Below are 19,124 nucleotides of genomic sequence, written 5' to 3'. Positions count from 1 at the left end.
TATTCTCACCAAGCTCACAGTCTTCACCATGCCATCAGCAGTTCCTGAAAGGCCTATTTGTATTGCTGGGGGGAGGCATGATTTAAATCAACCCCTGGATGAACCCATGAATTAAAATAATTTTTACTTATGTATATTCATTTTAATGCACGTTCCTGTAACTTCATGGACATGCCTGCCTTAAAAGAGACCAAGGTTTAAAACACATGAATCAAAAGGAAGGAAAATACGGAGTTCCCTTTGTAGCTCAGCGGATATGAACCCAACTAGTATCCTTGAGGATGCGGGTTCCATCCCTGGCCTCGCTCAGTGGGTTAAGGATCTGGCATTGCCAGGAGCTGCGGTGTAGGTTGTAGAGGCGGCTCTGATCTGGCGTTACTGTGGCTGTGGTGTAGACTGGCAGCTACAGCTTCAATTGGACCCCTAGCCTGGGAACCTCCCTATGCCACAGGTGCGACCCTAAAAAGGAAAAAAAAATTTTTTTTTAATGAAAAGAAATGACAAATATTTAGTAAATAATAATACCGTTCCCATATGTGGCCAAAAGCATGAAGGATGAAACTGGAAGAGGCAAAGTTTGGGTTCTTTTGCTTTATCCATTTTGCATCCCCCGTGGAAAGAGAGTTCATAGTCGCTAAAATGCTAAGCAGGATTTTAGCAACACAGGAATTGGTATTACGACTGTAATTCACTGTTATGACTAAGTTGGTGTGGAAGCCCTCAGTGTATTGATTAAAATGGAGGAGGAGGTATTGATTAAAAATCTAAATGGGGGAGTCCTGTTGTGGCTCATTGGTTAACGAATCCGACGAAGAACCATGAGGTTGCGGGTTCGATCCCTGGCCTTGCTCAGTGGGTTGGCGATCTGGCGTTGCTGTGAGCTGTGGTGTAGGTTGCAGATGCGGCTCGGATCCCACGTTGCTGCGGCTGTGGTGTAGGCCGGCGGCTACAGCTCCGATTCGATCCCTAGCCTGGGAACCTCCATATGTCATGGGAGCAGCCCTAGAAATGGCAAAAAGACAAAAAATAAATTAAAAAAATAAAAATAAAATAAAAATCTAAATGGGGAGCTCCTATTGTGACTCATCGGTACTGAACCTGACTAGGATCCGTGAGGTTGTGGGTTCGGTCCCTGGCCTTGCTCAGTGGGTTAAGGATCTGGCATTGCCGTGAGCTGTGGGGTAGGTTGCAGACTCGGCTCAGATCCTGAGTTGCTGTGGCTCTGGTGGAGGCTGGCAGCTACAGCTCCCATTCGACCCCCAGCCTGGGAACTTCCATATGCCGTGAGTGCATCCCTAAAGAGCAAAAATAAATAAATAAGTAAAAATTGAAATGGTGCGTGTGCTGGGTGGGCCTCCTCCTGGCACCCAGCTCCGCCCCTCACCAGGCACCGCTTCTCCGCAGTGAAACCCCTGGCCCCCAAAAACCTCATGGTTCACGCCAACATCTCCCACACCTGGCTGCTGACGTGGAGCAACCCGTACCCTTCTGAGAACCACCTGTACTCGGAACTCACCTACCTGGTCAACGTCTCCAATGAGAACGACCCCACGGATGTGAGTGCGTGCCCTGCGGGGTTTCTACGCCACCTTTTGGGACTCAAGTGGGTGGAGGCTCGGGGTCTGGGGTGGGAGGTGAGGAGAATGGCCCCCGGCCTGACAGCAAACCCTGGAGAGCTAGACTCCCCCACGCCCACCCAGCGGCAGTGTTCTTGTGGCTCAGCGGCTTGAGAACCTGACTCATAACCATGAGGATGTGGGTTCGATCCCTGGCCTTGCTCAGTGGGTTAAGGATCCAGCGTTGTCGTGAGTTGTGGTGTAGGTCGCAGATGGGGCTCAGATCCCACGTTGCTGTGGCTGTGGTGTAGGCTGGCAGCTGTAGCTCTGATTCGACCCCCTAGCCCGGGAACTTCCATATGCTGAGGGTGTGGCCCTAAAAAGAAAAGGAAATAGTAAAATAAATAGATCTGCCAGCACCTCCTCTGGCTCTGTGCCGGTATCAGTCTCTGATCACCTCCAGGTCCCTGACTCTCAGTGTGCAGACAAGGGAGGTTATTTTGGTCACTGCTCCTCAGCAATAAAAGAAGGGCTCTGGGCCACTGTTTCCCAGGCGACAGGACACTTGAGATTTTAGGTGGTACCTTGGAAACTCACGTGAGTAACCAAATCACACTCCCGGCAGCTCCGTTCCCATCCTGACTCTCAGGGGAGATATCACAGCTGAGCTGATGGGTTTACTTCCTTTTTTTTTTTTTCCGCCACTTGCCTTTGGCATGTGGAAGTTCCCAGGCCAGGGATGGAACCCACGTCACAGCAACAACCTGAGCTGTTGCAGTGACGAAGCTGGATCCTTACCCCCCTGCACCACCAGGGAACTCCCTACTAATCCTTTTTAACAGAAACGAAGAAAGCAGGCTCAGCTTTCTTCCAAACACCAGGTTCATCCGTAATTTAATGCCGTTGTATGGCTCTGTTTGCACTTCTTCACTGCATCTGATGTTTGCTTTATACTCATTAGCAGTGGTAGTGAAGTTCCTTTTTAGTCTGTTTGTTTACTGTGAGCTTGCTTTTTAAGTGAATGTATTGACTTTTCTGACCAGGCCACAGCATGCACAAGTTCCCAAGCCAGGGATCCAACCCGTGCCACGGTAGTAACAACACCAGATCCCCAACCCACTGAGCCACCAGGGAGCTCCTGAATTGCCATTTTTGTTCCCATACGGAAATGTATTTATTTATTTAAATTTTTTTTTTTTTTACTGTCTTTTTAGGACCCCAGGTGCGGCATATGGAAGTTCCCAGGCTAGGAGTTGAATTCGAGCTGCAGCTCCTGGCCTACACCACAGCCACAGCAATGCCAGATCCGAGCCCCATCTATGACCTACACCACAGCTCATGGCAATCCCGAATCCTTAACCCCCTGAGCGAGGCCAGGGATCAAACCTACATCCTCATGGATACTAGTCAGATTTGTTTCCGCTGAGCCACGGCAGGAACTCCTATTTTTTAATGTTTTTTTATTGCTGAATTTTTTTTAAAGTTTTATGGAAGTGTAGTTGATCATTTCTGCTGTACAGCAAAGGGTTTCAGTTATCCATGTGCACACATCCATGCTCTTTCAGATTCTTTTCTTACATAGATGATCCCAGAATTTGGGAAAGAGTTTTCTGAGCGATCCAGTGGGATCCACCATCAGCCAGTCCATTCCATATATCTCAGTGTGCCTGTACCAATCCCAAACCCCCAGGAGAGCTGGTTTATAGGAAACTCAAGTACATGATGACAGGGGCTACACAGTGGATGGCTGGGCCCCCTTCTATTTTAGGTGCAGGTGGGGGTGGAGGCCATTTTCTGCCACCTCTATTTCCCCATTAGATAGTCTCCTTGCAAGGACCCCCTCTGAACACCAGGGGCCTCAGAGTCAGGTTCCAATACTGCCCTGCCACTTGCCCACTGCATGATCTTGAGTCGGGTGCTCTGCCTCCGCATGCCTCAGTTTCCCCATCTGTAAGATGGCCATAATGGGTACCTATCACCCCAAGGCTGTTAAGAGCATGAGATGTGTGACACCCCTCGCCCCTGGCATAAACATCATCCTCCTTTGCTCCCGAGGGCCACAGGCCTCGGAAATCCCACCTGCCTCACCCTCCCGCACCCTGGTCTGTGACTGGCCCTGCCAGCACCTTTGAGGGTATGCTGCGAGCAGGCCCCAGACATCTTCAGCTGCCACGTCAGCTCCGTCCCTGTGCCCTCTCTTTCTGGCCAGGCCAGGGAGGTCATGGGTGTTGATTTACATTTCTCAGGGATGGTTTTCCCCCTTGGCACTGGGCCGGACGTGGAGTGGGAGCAGGAATGGGGCAGCCAGTCTCTCGCTGCAGAAGCTCAGAGCAGGCAGGAAGAGGCAGTTTGCCCAGATGCCAAGGAAAGAAGCAGATTTAGTTTTGCAATAAATTCTCTTCCCTTTCCTGGGCCAGTGCAGGCTTAGTTCAGGGGACAAGCTGGAGGGAGAGAAGGGTACGACCTATGGGGTCCAAAGAAATGATGTTTATTTGCATGTCATGGCTGGGTCTAGGTTCCAAGAATCTCCTCTTGGTCCTGCTTTCTTCTGGGTTGGCTTTGATTTTTAGGCAGGTTCTTTGCTCAGCGAGTGGCCAGGATGCCCCCTAGCAGCTCCAGGCCTGCATCTTAAAGCCACAGTGGGCAAAAGTTCTTCTTCCCAGAGAATCCCCACAAAAGTCCTGGACCCAGTGATCAGCTACCTGGCTTGGGACATCAGTCTCTGAACCTGTTGCCAGCAGAGGGCAGGAGGGAGGGTGCTAGGGCTGTGCACTCGTTGGCCAGGGCGAGTCACGTGCCTAGCTCTGGAGCAGGTCAGGTCAGCTTCACCCCAACCAGATGGGCTGAGAATGAGGGAGGAATGGCTCCCCAGAGAAAGTTCTGGAGAAGAGGAAACCCAGAGAGCGTGCTGGTTTTAGGACCCGGCACCAGACACTAGCCGGCAGATAGAATTAGTCAGTGCATCTGGGCTATGCCTTAGTGGTCATGTAGGTGCTTAAAGGCTGCCCCAGGCCTCAGAATTCCAGGTCCAGCTTCTCTGGTCTGTCAGACAGAGCCACCCTTCCCCCATCTCTCCCTTCCCAAGGACAGAAGGAAGCCCGAAGAATTCCCATCCTCAGTCATTGGTCAGAGATGATCACATGCTCCTCTCTAACCAATCATAGGCTGACTGATTTAGACCAATGAGAATCTACCCTTGAGTGAGAGACAGAGGCTTATCTGCCCTGAGCTTTGGGTACCTGACCCCAACGGCATAGAGGCTGGGTGGGTGTCCAGCTGTGTTTGTCCAGCAGACACCAGCTGTGGCTCAGACTGGTGAGACCAATTCTAAAAAGAGATAATTAGCAATTTGCTATGGAATTTGGGAGATGGAACTGCTCATTGTCCTGGATGATTTCTGGACCAGATTCTATAATGGAGGTGGAGTTTTGGCTTGGGCATTGAAGGATGTATAGGAGTTTTCTAGCTCAGGAAGGGTCACAAGCATTCTGGGAACAATGAATGCCACACTCATGATTATAATGCTTCCTGTTTCTTGGGCACTACTCTATGCCCAGCACAACAGGGACTATCACCAGTGGCTGGGAAAGCCCTGCAGGTGGAAAGGTGTTTGTCCATTTTATTGACGAGGACCCCAAAGCTAGGAGAGGTGGAATGACTTGCCCAGGGTCCCACGGCTGGAAATGGCCAAGCTGAGATTTGAAGCCAGGACTTGCACTCTAGAGCCTGTGCTGTTTCTCTTCCCCTGAATCTTTCCCGGTCTCTGGAACACCTGACCTTGTTGTTGGAAAACAAACCAACCACAGGGAGTTTCTCAGAAGCTCTATTTCTTTTTCGTTTCTTAGTAAAACATTTCCCCAATTCCCTGCTCCGCTCCAGGGTGTCTGACTCCTTCAGTGACTGGCTGCTTCCTGTTTACTGTGATTTAGAAGGAAAGGAACACTGACAGTGAGAGTGTCCTTCTTTCCCTGCCCCCTTCTCCTCCTGCCTCTCCCGCCCCATTCCCAGATCCACTGGAAAGTTCTCGATGCCCTCCATTTTCTCTCTTCTTTTTTGGCCGCCCCGAGGCATATGGCTTTCCCAGGCCAGGGATCAGATCTGAGCTGCAGTGGCGACCTGCGCCACAGCTGCGGCAACACCGGATCTTTAACCCACTGTGCCGGGCTGGGGATTGAACCCGTGTCCTAGCGCTCCAGAGATGCCACCAATTCCATTGTGCCACAGCAGGAATTCCCCTCAATTCTCCAGCAAGCTCTGGGGACTTGTTGTGTAAAATCACCCCTCGGCCACTCACTTTACACCAGACATTTCTTTTAAAAGCTTCCAACCTGCCAGCAGGAGCTGGGAAAGGGCTGCAGGGGCCTGAGAAGGAGAGGAGGCTGCCAAGGGATGGACCCAGCAGAGGGAGGGAGCCCAGCCACAGGATCCGGGCCACTCATTGTCAGAAATGATCCTGACACACATTTTACTTCGTTTTTAAATTTTTTTTTATAGTTTTTTAAAATAAAAGTAATACTGATATGAAGTAAAAAATTCAAGGGAGTTCCCATTGTGGCTCAGGGGGTTAAAAATCCGAGGTAAGTGGAGTTCCCGTTGTGGCTCAGTGGTTAATGAATCTGACTAGGAACCACGAGGTTTTGGGTTTGATCTCTGGCCTTGCTCAGTGGGTTAAGGATCCGGTGTTGCCGTGAGCTGTGGTGTAGGTTGCAGACGCGGCTCGGATCCCCCATTGCTGTGGCCCTGGTATAGGCCGGTGGCTACAGCTCTGATTAGACCCCCTAGCCCGGGTACCTCTATATGCCATGGAGCAGCCCAAGAAATGGCAAAAAGACAAAAAAAAAAAAATCCGAGGTAGTCTCCATGAGGATGTGGGTTCGATCCCTGGCCTTGCTCAGTGAGCTAAGAATCCGATGTTGCCGCGAGCTGTGGTGTATGTAGGTCACAGATGTGGCTCGGATCTTTTGTTGCTACGCCTGTGGCATAGGTGAAGCTGCAGCTCTGATACAACCCCTAGCCTGGGAACATCATATGCCACAGGTTTGGCCATAAAAAGAAAAAAACCACTCACATGGTACCCAAGAACTTAGAAAGGGAATATGTTTCTCTCCAGACCCCCACCTCCAGCTCTCCCCAGAGGTTGATCCCTGCTCCCGTCTCTTGCCAGGAGGAAAAAGAGGCCAGACTAGAGCAGGCAGAGGGCGGGGAGGCATGTGTGTCCTTCTAGAGAGTTCACACCTAGACAAGCAAAGGAGTGTCTGCTGATTCATCACCGCGAGTTTTCTCGAATTGCTGTTATAATATCATGGCACACGTCGCTGCTTTAAATGGCACTCACGCATTGTCGCCCCATTTCCGGGGGTCAGGCATCTGAGCGCAATTTAGCTGGGTCCCCTCCTTAGGGGCTTACAAGGCTGCAGGCAAGGGGTGGGCTGAGGCTCGCCTGAGGTTCAGCAGCTGAAGGAGTACTTCCGAGTGCCTGTAATGCTGGCAGCCTTCGGGCTTTTGCGGGCTGTTGATCCAAGAGCCTCGGGTTCTCGCTGGCTTTTGGCAGGAGGCTGCCCTCGTTCTTTCTCGAGTCTCCTAGTAAGGTGCAGGCACCGTCTTACATCTGGAATCACAGATGCGTAGCCCCTGTGTACCCATCAGCTGTGTCTCTCTCTGTTGGTTGGGAACGAGGCAAGGTGCTGCCCACACACCAGGAGAGTGGGTTACATAAGTGATACGAGCTGGGGATTGCGGGGCCATCCAAGGGCATCAGCCTGCCTGCCGGATTTCTGTTTTTAATGTAAAAGGTGACAGACAGCACATAAGAGTCTTCATCTTACGGAGTTTCCATCATGGCTCAGTGGTTAATGAATCTGACTAGGAACCATGAGGTTTCAGGTTTGATCCTTGGCCTTGCTCAGTGGGTTAAGGATCTGGCGTTGCCATGAACTGTGGTGTAGGTGGCAGACACAGCTCAGATCTCATGTTGCTGTGGCTCTGGTGTAGGCCGGTGGCTGCAGCTCAGATTGGACCCCTAGCCTGGGAACCTCCATATGCCGTGGGAGCAGCCCTAGAAATGGCAAAAAGACAAAAAAAGAATCTTCATCTTACTTTTTCAGTTACCAACAGAAATTGAAAGTCCTTTTCTGATGGGGGCTATGTGGGGTGGGGCTGAGATTATGAGCAGTTTGGAGTTTGGGTTTGACTGTGGAGTTTTGAGAGCGTAAACCCCCCTTTTCTCTCTCTTTTTTTTTTTGCTTTTTACTTTTTTTTTTCTGCTTTTTAGGGCCACACCTGCGGCATATGGAGGCTCCCAGGCTAGGGGTCGAATCGGAGCTATAGCTGCCAGCCTACACCACAGCCACAGCAACGCAGGATCTGAGCCACATCTGCGACTGACAGACATCACAACTCACGGCAACACTGGATCCTTAACCCACTGAGCGAGGCCAGGGATCAAACCCGTGTCCTTGTGGATACTAGTCAGGTTCTTAACTCACTGAGCCACAATGGGAACTCCCTCTGGAGAGCCCTTGAAGGAGGAAAAGGGATGCCTTGACCCTGTCTGTGCTTCAGAAAGATCACTCTTGTGTTTCCCACATGCCAGGCCCTGTCCTAAGTCCTTACCTGTAATAACCCACTTAATCCTCGTAAGAGTTGTGGACGAGAGGCCCTTTTATTATCACCATTTTGCAGAAGAGGACAGACATCAAGGTCCAGAGAGGTTGTGTAACTTATCTAAAGTCACACAGCCAGAGAGTGGTGATAGGAACTCTTACCTTCATGTTACAGATGAGGAAACTAAAACTCAGGTTAATCAACTTGCCCCCAGGAGTTCCCATTGTGGCACAATGGTTAATGAATCCGACCAGGAACCATGAGGTTGCGGGTTCGATCCCTGGCCTTACTCAGTGGGTTAAGGATCCGGCGTTGCCGTGAGCTGTGGTGTAGGTTACAGATGCAGCTCAGGTCCCACGTTGCTGTGGCTCTGGCGTAGGCCAGTGGCTGCAGCTCCGATTAGAACCCTAGCCTGGGAACCTCCATGTGCCGCAGGAGCGGCCCTAGAAAAGGCAAAAAGACAAAAAAAAAATCAACTTGCCCCCAGTACCATCATGTGGCTGATCAGGGTGGGCAGAGGAGCTGGGGAGAGCAGGGTAAGGGCCAGATCCCCGACTTTTCTTCCCCGATTCTGGTCACAGTTGCAGAGGTAGCAAACCAAGGCCTGAATTGGAGAAATAACCAAATACCCAGACTGGTGGCTCTTACACACTGTGGCATCTGCCCAGAACAGCAGCCTGGGTGGGAGCTGGTACTCCCCTCCCCTCCAGGCTGGTACACTGATGGCTCCCCTTCCTCCAGCAGTTCAGAATCTATAACGTGACCTACCTGGGGCCCACCCTCCGATTCCCAGCCAGCACCCTGAAGTCCGGAGCTGCTTACAGCGCACGCGTGAAGGCCTGGGCTCAGACATACAACAGCACCTGGAGTGAGTGGAGCCCTAGCATCAAGTGGCTGAACTGTGAGTATCTGCTTGGCGTCCCGATCAGCTGGCATCCCCACTGTCATTCTGTGGCCAGACCCGTCCCCCGGCCCAGCATCTGGGTTTCCATATCGTAGGATGCCTCTAACTGCAGTAGCAGAACTACCAGTGACTTAGTGTACCCGTCAGGGTGAGGAGGCTAGGTTACAGTCACAAATAACCCCACAAGTTCTGTGGCTCAACACTGGGGAAATGTCTGTCTTGCTCATGTCAGGGTCCAGCACGAACTTTGCTCATCTGTGGGTGGTTTTTCTCCCTGTGGACCCCTTATTCTCCAGGACTGAAATGCTTAACCTTTCATGGACCCCTTTGGCAGTCTGGTGAAGCCTGTGGACCTCATCTCAGAATAATATTTTTAAGTGTATACAATAAAATATAAAGGATTCTAAGAAAAACCTAATTTTATTGAAATGCGAGTTTTGGGGGTTTTTTTTGTTGTTGTTTTTTGCTTTTTAAGTCTGCGCCCGAGGCATATGGAAGTTCCCAGGCTAGGGGTCCAATTGGAGCTGTAGCCACCAGCCTACGCCAGAGCCATAGCCACACAGGATCTGAGCCACGTCTGCAACCTACACCACAGCTCACAGCAACGCCAGATCCTTCACCCACTGAGTGAGGCCAGGGATCGGACCCGCAACCCCGTGGTTCCTAGTCAGATTCGTCAACCCCTGAGCCATGACGTGCACTCCAGAGGAAGGATTCTTTAGCGTGCTGGGCACAGTGGCAATTAGCAGGTGCTGCCCCCCAGCCCATCACACATCCCTCTTGGCACTGCTCATCCTGTTCCGTGGATGCCCCTGGGCTGCCGGTTCTATGGGTGGTATCCATTGCCAGTGCCCAGCACGGTGCTGGGCACACAGTGAGTGCTTGGGAAAGTTTTGTCACATTGATTTGATTCTTCCTTTGACCCAGGGAAGGGGTCAAAGGCTCATGTGGAACAGATACCATGTGCTAGATACTTTTGCATTATTTCCGCCAATGTGTATTGAGCTCCTACTGTGTACCAGGCCCTGGTCCGGTGCTGGATGCTGAGGGATCAGTGGTGAACAAAATCGACAAAAATCCCTGTTCTTGTGGAACTGACATTCTGGTGGGGTAGACAGAAAATAAGCCAGTAAACAAAAAGACAAAGGAGGGCGTCCCCTTCGTGGCTCGGCGGTTAACGAACCCGACTAGGATCCATGAGGATGTGGGTTCGATCCCTGGCCTTGCTCCGTGGGTGAAGGATCCAGCATTGCCGTGAGCTGGGGTGTAGGTCGCAGATGCAGCTCAGATCCCATGTTGCTGTGGCTGCGGCGTAGGCCAGCGGCTGTAGTTCTGAATTGACCCCTAGCCTGGGAACCTCCATGTGGGGCGGGTGCAGCCCTACAAAGCAAAAAAAAAAAAAAAAATGCAAATGAGATGTAGATTCTGATGACAGTTAAGTCTGGGAAGGAAAAAAGCAAGGGAAGTGGATGGAGTGAAGGCAGAGGGCAGTGGGGAGGGGATGGGGAGAACTTTTTGGACCAGACAGTGAACAAGGAAAGGAGCGAGCGAGTAGCTGCGCAGGCACTGCTCCGAGCGCAGCGTGTATTCATTCTGTCACATGATGCTCGCAGCCACCATGTTATTAGAAGACTGGCCCAGCAGGTGGAGTTCCCGTCGTGGCGCAGCGGAAACAAATCCGACTAGGAACCACGAGGTTGCGGGTTCGATCCCTGGCCTTGCTCAGTGGGTTAGGGATCCGGCATTGCTGTGAGCTGTCAAGTCCTGTTATTACTCTCATTGTACCAAAGAGGAAACGGAGGCACAGAGAGGGTGAGGGTCTTCTTCTGAGTCACCAGCAAGTAGAAGACAGAGTCAGGCTTCGAACTGAGGTCGTGCAGCTCCAGAGCCTGTGCCCTTGACCTCTGTGCTTCAGGGAAGAGAAAGCAGCAAGGTCAAGATGCTGAGGTGTCACTGGAGCTTTGGCAGAGCAGGGGGCAGAGAGGAGGCTGGTGTGGCGGGGAGGAGTAGGAGGGGACGGGTGGGTGGACGTGGCAGTAGCCAGCTCATGCATCTGGGAGGATGCCAGCCGGTTTTCCAGCTCTGGGACATGGAGACCAGGCTGGGCGTAGAATGATGCAGGTTCACGGCTCCCCTCCACCTTGCAGACTATGAGGAGCCCCTGGAGCAGCGCCTCCCGCTCGGTGTCAGCATCTCCTGCGTTGTCATCTTGATCATCTGCCTGTCCTGCTATTTCGGCATCATCAGGTGAGTCCTGGGCCTCGGTGCGGGATGCTGATGCCGTCAGCCAGCACCCCCACCACCAGGTCATGGGGTGGGCGGGAAGTCTCCCCTCTGATCTATCAGCCTTTCATTCACCAAGAGAATTTTTTTTTTTTTTTGGTCTTTTCTAGGGCCGCACCTGTGGCCTATGGAGGTTCCCAGGCTAGGGGTCTAATCGCAGAGGTGTAGTCGCCGGCCTACGCCAGAGCCACAGCAATGCCAGATCCGAGCCGCGTCTGCAACCTACACCACAGCTCACGGCAATGCCGGATCCCTAACCCACTGAGCAAGGCCAGGGATCGAACCCGCAACCTCGTGGTTCCTAATCGGATTTGTTTCCGCTGCGCCACGACAGGAACTCCACCTGCTGGGCCAGTCTTCTCCCTTCTCTGAGCCCGTTTCCCCATTGCTGTCCTTCCCACTGCTGCTCACTGTGTTCACTGCTCCAAACGCCTTGCTGTTCTTCAAACACCCGAAGCAAGTGCTTTCCTCTGAGCCTTCGCACTCGCTGTGCTCTCTGCCTGGAAAGCCCTGTCCCCAGGCTTCTCCAAGACCCTCTCCTCCTCCACCTTCAGTTGCTTCTCAGAAGTCACCTCCTCAGGGAAGCCTTCCAGGATCACACCCTTTATTACTCTCTATTCCCTTATCTTCTCCTTTCCCCCCCCCCCTTTATTTTTAGGCCCGTAGAAGATGTGGCATATGGAAGTTCCCAAGCTAGAGGTCGAATCAGAGCTACAGCCGCCGGCCTACACCACAGCCACAGCAACGCCCAGATCGCCGACCCACTGATCGAGGCCAGGAATCGAACCTGCATCCTCATGGATCCTAGTTGGATTCATTTCTGCTGAGCCACAATGCGAACTCCTCCCTTATCTTCTTTATTTTTATTCCCGGCACTGAGAGTCAGGGATGAATGACGTCATATAAGCCTTTGTTCATCGGTCTCCGTCTTCTAGAAGGTCAGGTCCTCCAGGCCAGGGGTTTTGCTTCTCTTGTTCACAGTGTGTGCCCAAGGTCTGGCACAGTGAGTTGGACCTAGTAGGTGCTCAATAAATATGTCTTGACTGAGTCGAGTGGGCAGAGGCTAACCTGAGGGGGTCTGAGGACCTTCCCTCCCAGGGCTGACACTCTGGGGCTCCAGGCTGATCCAGGAAGGGAGAAGGAATCCCTCAGTCTCTCAGGCCATCCCAGTCCTCTCCCCAGCACCCTGTCCTCGGCTGCTCCAGGGCGAAGGTTAAAGGGGAAACCCAGAATTCTCTCTCTGCAGCTTGAGCCTCTCCTAATACCCCGGGACTTAGAGGCAGCCACACCAGCAACTCCACTCTGAATAGCGGAATCCTGGAGCATGAACCCAGCTCTTCTGCCACCCCACCCCCAGCCATCATTTCACCTCCCCGGGCCTCAGTTTCCTCATCAGTAGAGTGGGCTTAGCAGGAGAACCTGTTTCAATGGGGTGAGGGCACGATCTGTTGTGGTCTGTGCATGGGGGTTGGAAGAAGAATTTCTGGACTTGTACTGGGATGAAGAGAAAGAAGAGTTTATTGAGAATAGAAACGCTGCTAGTGCAGCAGGATGACTTCCTGATGATCAGGGACCCCAAAGAGAAAGAAGAGTTTAAAACGAGAGATGCTGCAAGCCGCAGCAGGACAGCTTCCTGATAATCACGGAGAGCAGACAGCGAGGGTGTGATCACGTCTACTTTTATAACCCAGGGAGAGGGGAGGTCTCGCGATAACACCCACCGGCCTGCTGATTGGTTGGGAAAAGAGGGGTTTTACCATACACTTGCTGATTGGTTGGGGGCATAGAAGGCCCCTATAGGGGTGCGATGAGGGGTGGGCCACATACCTTTCCCTAGTAGAGGGCAGGAAGGAATAGGCTAGGTTGCTCAAGCTGTGGGGTGGGGGGGCATCACAAGGAGATGGATGGGGCAATGCTAAGGGTCTGGTAATTCTTGTCTTGGCCAAACACTGAGTTGCTTGCAGAGGCTTCGAAGCCCACACAACATCCCTGAACCTACCATCCCTGATCATGTTGCTGAAACTCAGCCTTTGTCCACTGGTGCCAAATAGAAACAAGGAGACAGAATTGGGGGCAAAGGAGAAAAAAAAGTTGCTTTATTGCTTTGCCAGGCAAAGAAGGGTCACAGCAGGCTAATGCCCTAAAGACTGTGCCCTCCCCCTGCCCCCCCCCCCCCCGCCCCGAGAATAGGAAGTGGTTTTATAGTTTGGGAGTGGAAAATAGGGCCCTAGATAAGGATCAGAGTTGGCGCAAGCGTGTATTCTTCTTCAAAGCTGCTGTTTAGTGGCCCCGGAACTGGTTCTGATGGTCCTTCCTCTCTTGTTTCCATTTGTCGGGGTTTTGGGTTCTGCCAAAGAGCTCAAAGACACTGTTCTATATATTCCTTGGAGGAGGAACCAGGACCCTGCCCCAAGGCTGCACTATTGTCTCTTGACGGCTCTTCCCTGCTCTCTGTCTCCCCTCCCTTCCCTGACTTGCAACTGTTTGAACCTGCCCTTTAAAACTCAGGGAAGGCCGTGGAGGCTGAAGTTAATTCCCTAAAAATGAGAAGTGGGGGACACAGAAAGGCTGATGCCCAGGAGGCCCTGCTCTGTTTCAATGAGGTTTTTGGTTTTTGTGGGGGGTTTTTTGTCTTTTTCTAGGGTCGCACCCACAGCATTTGGAGGTTTCCAGGCTGGGAGTCTAATCCGAGCTGTAGCCACTGGCCTGCACCGCAGCCACAGCAACACTAGATCCGAGCAGTGTCTGCAAACTACACCACAGCTCACAGCAACGCCAGATCCTTAACCCACTGATCGAGGCCAGGGATTGAACTTGCAACCTTATGGTTCCTAGTTGGATTCATTAACCACTGAGCCACAACAGGAACTCCTCGGTTTCACTAAGAAGAACATCCCTGCTTGTGATTCAGGGGCTGACACCTTGTCCTTTTCTTTTTCAGGATTAAGAAAGAATGGTGGGACCAAATTCCCAACCCAGCCCACAGCCCCCTTGTGGCCATTGTCATCCAAGATTCTCAGGTAGGAGAGCGGGTGAGGATGCTTTGACTGCATGAATCGGGAAATAGGAGTCAAGATGTCTGGGATGTTGGAGTTCCCGTTGTGGCTCAACAGGTTAAGAATCTGACTAGGATCCACCAGGACTTGGGTTCGATCCCTGGCCTTGCTCAGTGGGTTAAGGATTTGGCGTTGCCGTGACCTGCAGTGTAGGTTGTAGATGCGGCTCAGATCTGGCGTTTCTGTGGTTGTGGTGCAGGCCGGCAGCTGTAGCTCCGATTCAACCCCTAGCCTGGGAACTTCCATATGCCACAGGTGCCGCCCTAAAAAGAAAAAAAAAAAAAGAAAAAAAAGATGTCTGCGATGTTAAGGATATTCCTTGGCTTTGGGGGTTGCACAGGGAAGTCATGGAGGTTTCAGGCTGGGGTTGCCTGAGCACCATCAGGATTCTTTAGGAAGGGGGGGTTTGCCTGAGCACCATCAGGATTCTTTAGGAAGGGTGGGTAGGATACACATCTCGTCAAGAACAGAGAGTCCTGGAGTTCCCGTTGTGGCTCAGGGGTTGACGAATCCGACTAGGAACCATGAGGTTGCGGGTTTGATCCCTGCCCTTGCTCAGTGGGTGAAGGATCCAGTGTAGCTGTGAGCTGTGGTGTAGGTCGCAGATGTGGCTTGGATCCTGCATTGCTGTGGCTGTGGTGTAGGCCGGCAGCTACAGCTCCGATTAGACCCCTGGCCTGGGAACCTCCATATGCCATAGGAGTGGCCCTAGAAAAGGCAGAAAGACACACACACACAAAAAGAACAGAGAGTCCAAATGTCCCAAATTCCTCAGGGGCCCCATGGCAGGCTCTGGAGTCCAGGGGTGCTGGCTTTGAACCCTAGCTCTGCCACTTAGCGGCAGGGTGGGCTTAATAAGTTGCTTACCATTCTGTGTCTCCATTTCCTCATGTGGGTTACACTAGTGTTTGCCTAACAGGGCTGATGTTGGAATTCACTGAGACACTGCTGCAAAGTGTGTATTACAGTGCCCTGTGTGGACTCAGTGTCATTTATGTATCAGTTGGCTGATACATAATGGTTCCTAGTTGGATTCATTAACCACTGAGCCACGACGGGAACTCCCAAAACAGTCTTTTCCTCGCCAATGTGTGCTGAGTGTTGCTGGATGCCAGGCTGGGTGCGAAGCCCTCTCTGCTCTGTTTCATCGGCTGTCTCTGTGTTTTAGGTGTCACTGTGGGGTAAGCGGTCCCGTGGTCAGGAACCAGCCAAGTGCCCGTATGTATATGAACTTGGGTCTTAGCCTGTGTGGATTTGGAAGGGGATGGAATTGGGGTCACATTCCCCCTGCATGTCTGCCTTCTCCTCAGGGTTCAGCACTTGTCCTCTGGCGGGCGGGGAGGGGGGTGGTCTGGGTAGGTGAGCTGCTGACCAAGCCCCCTGAGTTTCACTGGGGGGGCCAAGCACACACGGAACCCCCTTGGGATACCCAGTCTATCCTGAGCAAGGCTGATGGAGTCCATCAGGGCAGCTGCACCAGTTGTTGAAATGTTGGCACAGTGGTGTACTGGTTGGCAAACAGCCCTACCCACCATCTCCCTGGCCTCCCTAGCCCCTCTCTCTGGGTCCTCTGGACCTACTCACAATCCAGGAACTGAAGGGTTTATGCCTAGCACAGCAGGGGACTCAGGACACTTCCCCAGCCCTAGACTGCCCCAGCCATTCTAATTGGTCATTATTTACACTGTGGCATTGATCAGTATTTTAAATATCATCACTCCAACAAAGACCTTTCCTTATTCAATCAACTGAGTTTGTATTATATGCCAAGCTCCAGAAATTTCAATGAGACACAGGTCCTGCCTTCAAGGAGTTTCCCATCTGGTAATGAGGGTAGACTGAGAATCGATTATAAAGTCTAGCGGTATATTTGCAATAGGCAGACATCAGTCCAGGGTGATTTCAAGCTGGGCTTTGAAGGATGAATAGGAGTTTTTCAGTTTCAGGAGAAACTGAACTCTGAACAAACTTTGCTTTTGTAGACGCTGGAAGACTTGTCTTACCAAGCTCCTGCCCTGTTTCCTGGAGCATGGCGTGGACAGGGATGAGGATTCCTCTAAGGCTGCCAGAAATGGGCCTTCCCAGGGTCCTGCAAAAGCAGCATGGTGCCCCGTAGAGGTCAGCAAGACGATCCTCTGGCCAGAGAGCATCAGCGTGGTGCGGTGCGTGGAGCTGTTTGAGGCCCAGGTGGAGAATGAGGAAGAGGAAGAGGAGGAAGACAAAGGGAGCTTCTGCCCATCGCCCGAGAGCAGCGGGGGCAGCTTCCAGGAGGGCAGAGAGGGCATCGCAGCCCGCCTGACAGAGAGCCTGTTCCTTGACCTTCTCGGGGATGAGAGTGGGGCCTTTAGCCCCCAGGGCATGGGACAGTCCTGCCTTCTCCCACCTTTGGAAAACGCCAGTGCCCCGATGCCCTGGGCCGATTTCCCAAGGGTGGGATCCCCCGAGGCATCGTCCCAGGGCAAGGAGCAGCCTTTGAACCCAGAGCCAAGTCCTCAGGCCACCCCGACTCAGAGCCTAGCCAGCCTGGCTTTCCCAGAGCTGTCTGCTGTCATCGCCGACAACCCCGCCTACCGCAGCTTCAGTACCTTCCTGAGCCAGTCCTCAGATCCCGGAGAGCTGGACTCGGACCCAGAGCTGGCGGAAGCCCTGGAGGAAGTGGAGCCCAGCCTCCCTGCTGCCCCCCAGCCCTCTGAGCCACCCCCTACACTCCAGCCTGAGCCAGAAACCTGGGAGCAGATCCTGCGCCAGAGTGTCCTCCAGCGCAGGGCGGCCCCGGCCCCTGCCTCGGGCCCCAGCAGCAGCGGCTACCGGGAGTTTGTGCACGCAGTGGAGCAGGGCACTCAGGATCGCAGGGCAGCAGGCTCCGGCCCTTGTGGAGAAGCTGGCTACAAAGCTTTCTCCAGCTTGCTTGCTGGCAGTGCCAGCTGCCCGGGGACATCTGGGCTTGAACCCAGCAGTGGGGAGAGCGGCTACAAGCCCTTCCAGAGCCTCCCTCCTGGCTGCCCCGAGACCCCCGTCCCTACCCCCCTGTTCGCCTTTGGACTGGACATGGAGCCCCCTCCCAGCCCTCAGAACCCACCCTTCCCAGGCAGCTCTGCAGAGTGCCCTGGCTTGGAGCCAGCGGTCAAAGGAGAAGATGGCCAGAAGCCCCCGCTGGCCCTGGAGCAGGCCACCGATCCCCTCAGGGATGACCTGGGCAGCGGCATTGTCTATTCAGCCCTCACCTGCCACCTGTGCGGCCACCTGAAGCAGTGCCACGGCCAGGAGGACGGTGGCAAGGTCCACGTGGTGGCCAGCCCCTGCTGTAGCTGCTGTTGTGAAGACGGGTCCCCACCCATGGTGACCCCCCTGAGGGCCCCAGACGCCCCATCCAGTGGAGTCCCACTGGAGGCCAGCCTTTCTCCGGCCTCCCTGGCACTCTTGGGTGTCTCAAGGGAGGGTAAGATCCCCCCGTGCTTGCAAACCACCCCCAGCAATGCTCAGAGCTCCAGCCAGACCCCCACAGCAGTAGCGATGCTCTTCCCAGGGCCTGCGTGCATGGACACTTCCTAGGGGCGTGCCCTCTTCCTGCTGAAGTCTATAGGTGAGGACTGCACCTTACCTCTGCCTGCAAAATGCCTCCCCCCGGAAGGCAGCCAGGCTGGCAGAGTTCCGAAAGACTCGGAGAACCCCAGGACGGAGACGACCACCCCTGGGGCTGCCAGAGACTGAATGCCCCTGGCTCCCAACACTGGCCTGGGCTCACCACATCCCGTGGGCACAGAGGGCGCCAGGCAGCTATGCCCACATCCAGCACCTGCAGGGATGGGGAGGTTCCTGGGCACCTTGACTTGTGAGCAAGCTCTTGGCCACGTCATCAGTCCACAGCTGCTGTAGCAGACTGTCCAGTCTGGCTCTGCTGCCCAGTCCTGGGATTAGCTGCCACCATCTCGGTGGATTGGATGCGGAACCTAAAAGCAAACCAAAGCCAACGGGGGAATGACTTGGGAGGCCTTGGGAAATTAAGGTTCAGGACGGGTGGTCCTTTTCCCAGAGATGCCCATTCATTTAGCAGAGCGTCATAAGGTTGGCAACTGCAGGGAGGGGTCTGGGCTACCGAGAGGATCTTAGTTAGGTGGGGTATCGCAGCAGTGACTGTGCCCGCTGCCTACACACCTGTAAGACCGGGGGCTCCTGTTAAGCACTGGATCTCCAGGATAAGCATCCTCGCTACCTTAGGGCGGGCATGTGCTCCCCACGGAGCCATGGCTGGCGTTGATGGTTCAGAGGGAGTGGTTCAGGTCCCGTGGTCCAGCCAGCTGGGTATCCCCAGTGCTGACACCAGGCACATTGCTTCACAACAGCCCAGACCTCAGGCTGAACAACGCTTGTTTGTGTGTATCTCAGAGATTGTTTCATCACCTGATATTTGTGTTTGCGGAGGAGAGTGGAAGGGAAAGCATGGAGTTTTGTATAAATAAAGATTCTTTATCTCCTTTTTTAAAAATTCATTAAACAAACATACTGCCAGGGACGGTCGCAAGGGCTTTATTCACTCATAGAATCCTCCCATCCTCAGGCACCGAAGCCCAAAAGGTTCAGTAACTTTTGCTGTCTCTGCCTGGATACTCGTCAGTTTCGTTACTACTAAGCCACAACGGGAACTCCCATCCCTTCTCCATCTTAACACAGGGGAGGACGCAGAGAGGCAGAGGAAGCGGGAAAGTCACACATCCTGTTTAC

The 19,124-nt window shown here is 53.1% G+C and overlaps 1 protein-coding gene across 8 annotated transcripts in view; it reads left to right on the top strand.

Moving 5' to 3' along the window:
* IL4R (interleukin 4 receptor) overlaps nt 1-18,877 on the top strand; it is a 48,806-nt gene extending 29,929 nt beyond the window's left edge. For 6 of the 8 annotated variants that reach the window (XM_047780250.1, XM_047780246.1, XM_047780251.1 and 3 more), the window contains 6 exons: nt 1,405-1,556; nt 8,901-9,060; nt 11,211-11,310; nt 14,288-14,366; nt 15,571-15,620; nt 16,385-18,877. In XM_047780250.1, coding sequence (XP_047636206.1) covers nt 1,405-1,556; nt 8,901-9,060; nt 11,211-11,310; nt 14,288-14,366; nt 15,571-15,620; nt 16,385-17,954 — 2,111 coding nt within the window. In that variant the 3' untranslated portion in view covers nt 17,955-18,877. The remainder of the gene's footprint in view (nt 1-1,404; nt 1,557-8,900; nt 9,061-11,210; nt 11,311-14,287; nt 14,367-15,570; nt 15,621-16,384) is intronic. The other 2 variants (XM_047780253.1, XM_047780249.1) reach the window with 1 other exon arrangement.
* Nucleotides 18,878-19,124: the final 247 nt, after the last annotated feature.

Source organism: Phacochoerus africanus, chromosome 5 (genome assembly GCF_016906955.1).
Source record: "Phacochoerus africanus isolate WHEZ1 chromosome 5, ROS_Pafr_v1, whole genome shotgun sequence".
Lineage (NCBI taxonomy): Eukaryota > Metazoa > Chordata > Mammalia > Artiodactyla > Suidae > Phacochoerus > Phacochoerus africanus.
Note: the sequence above shows the minus strand (reverse complement) of the source record. Positions and strands in the feature narration are given on the sequence as shown.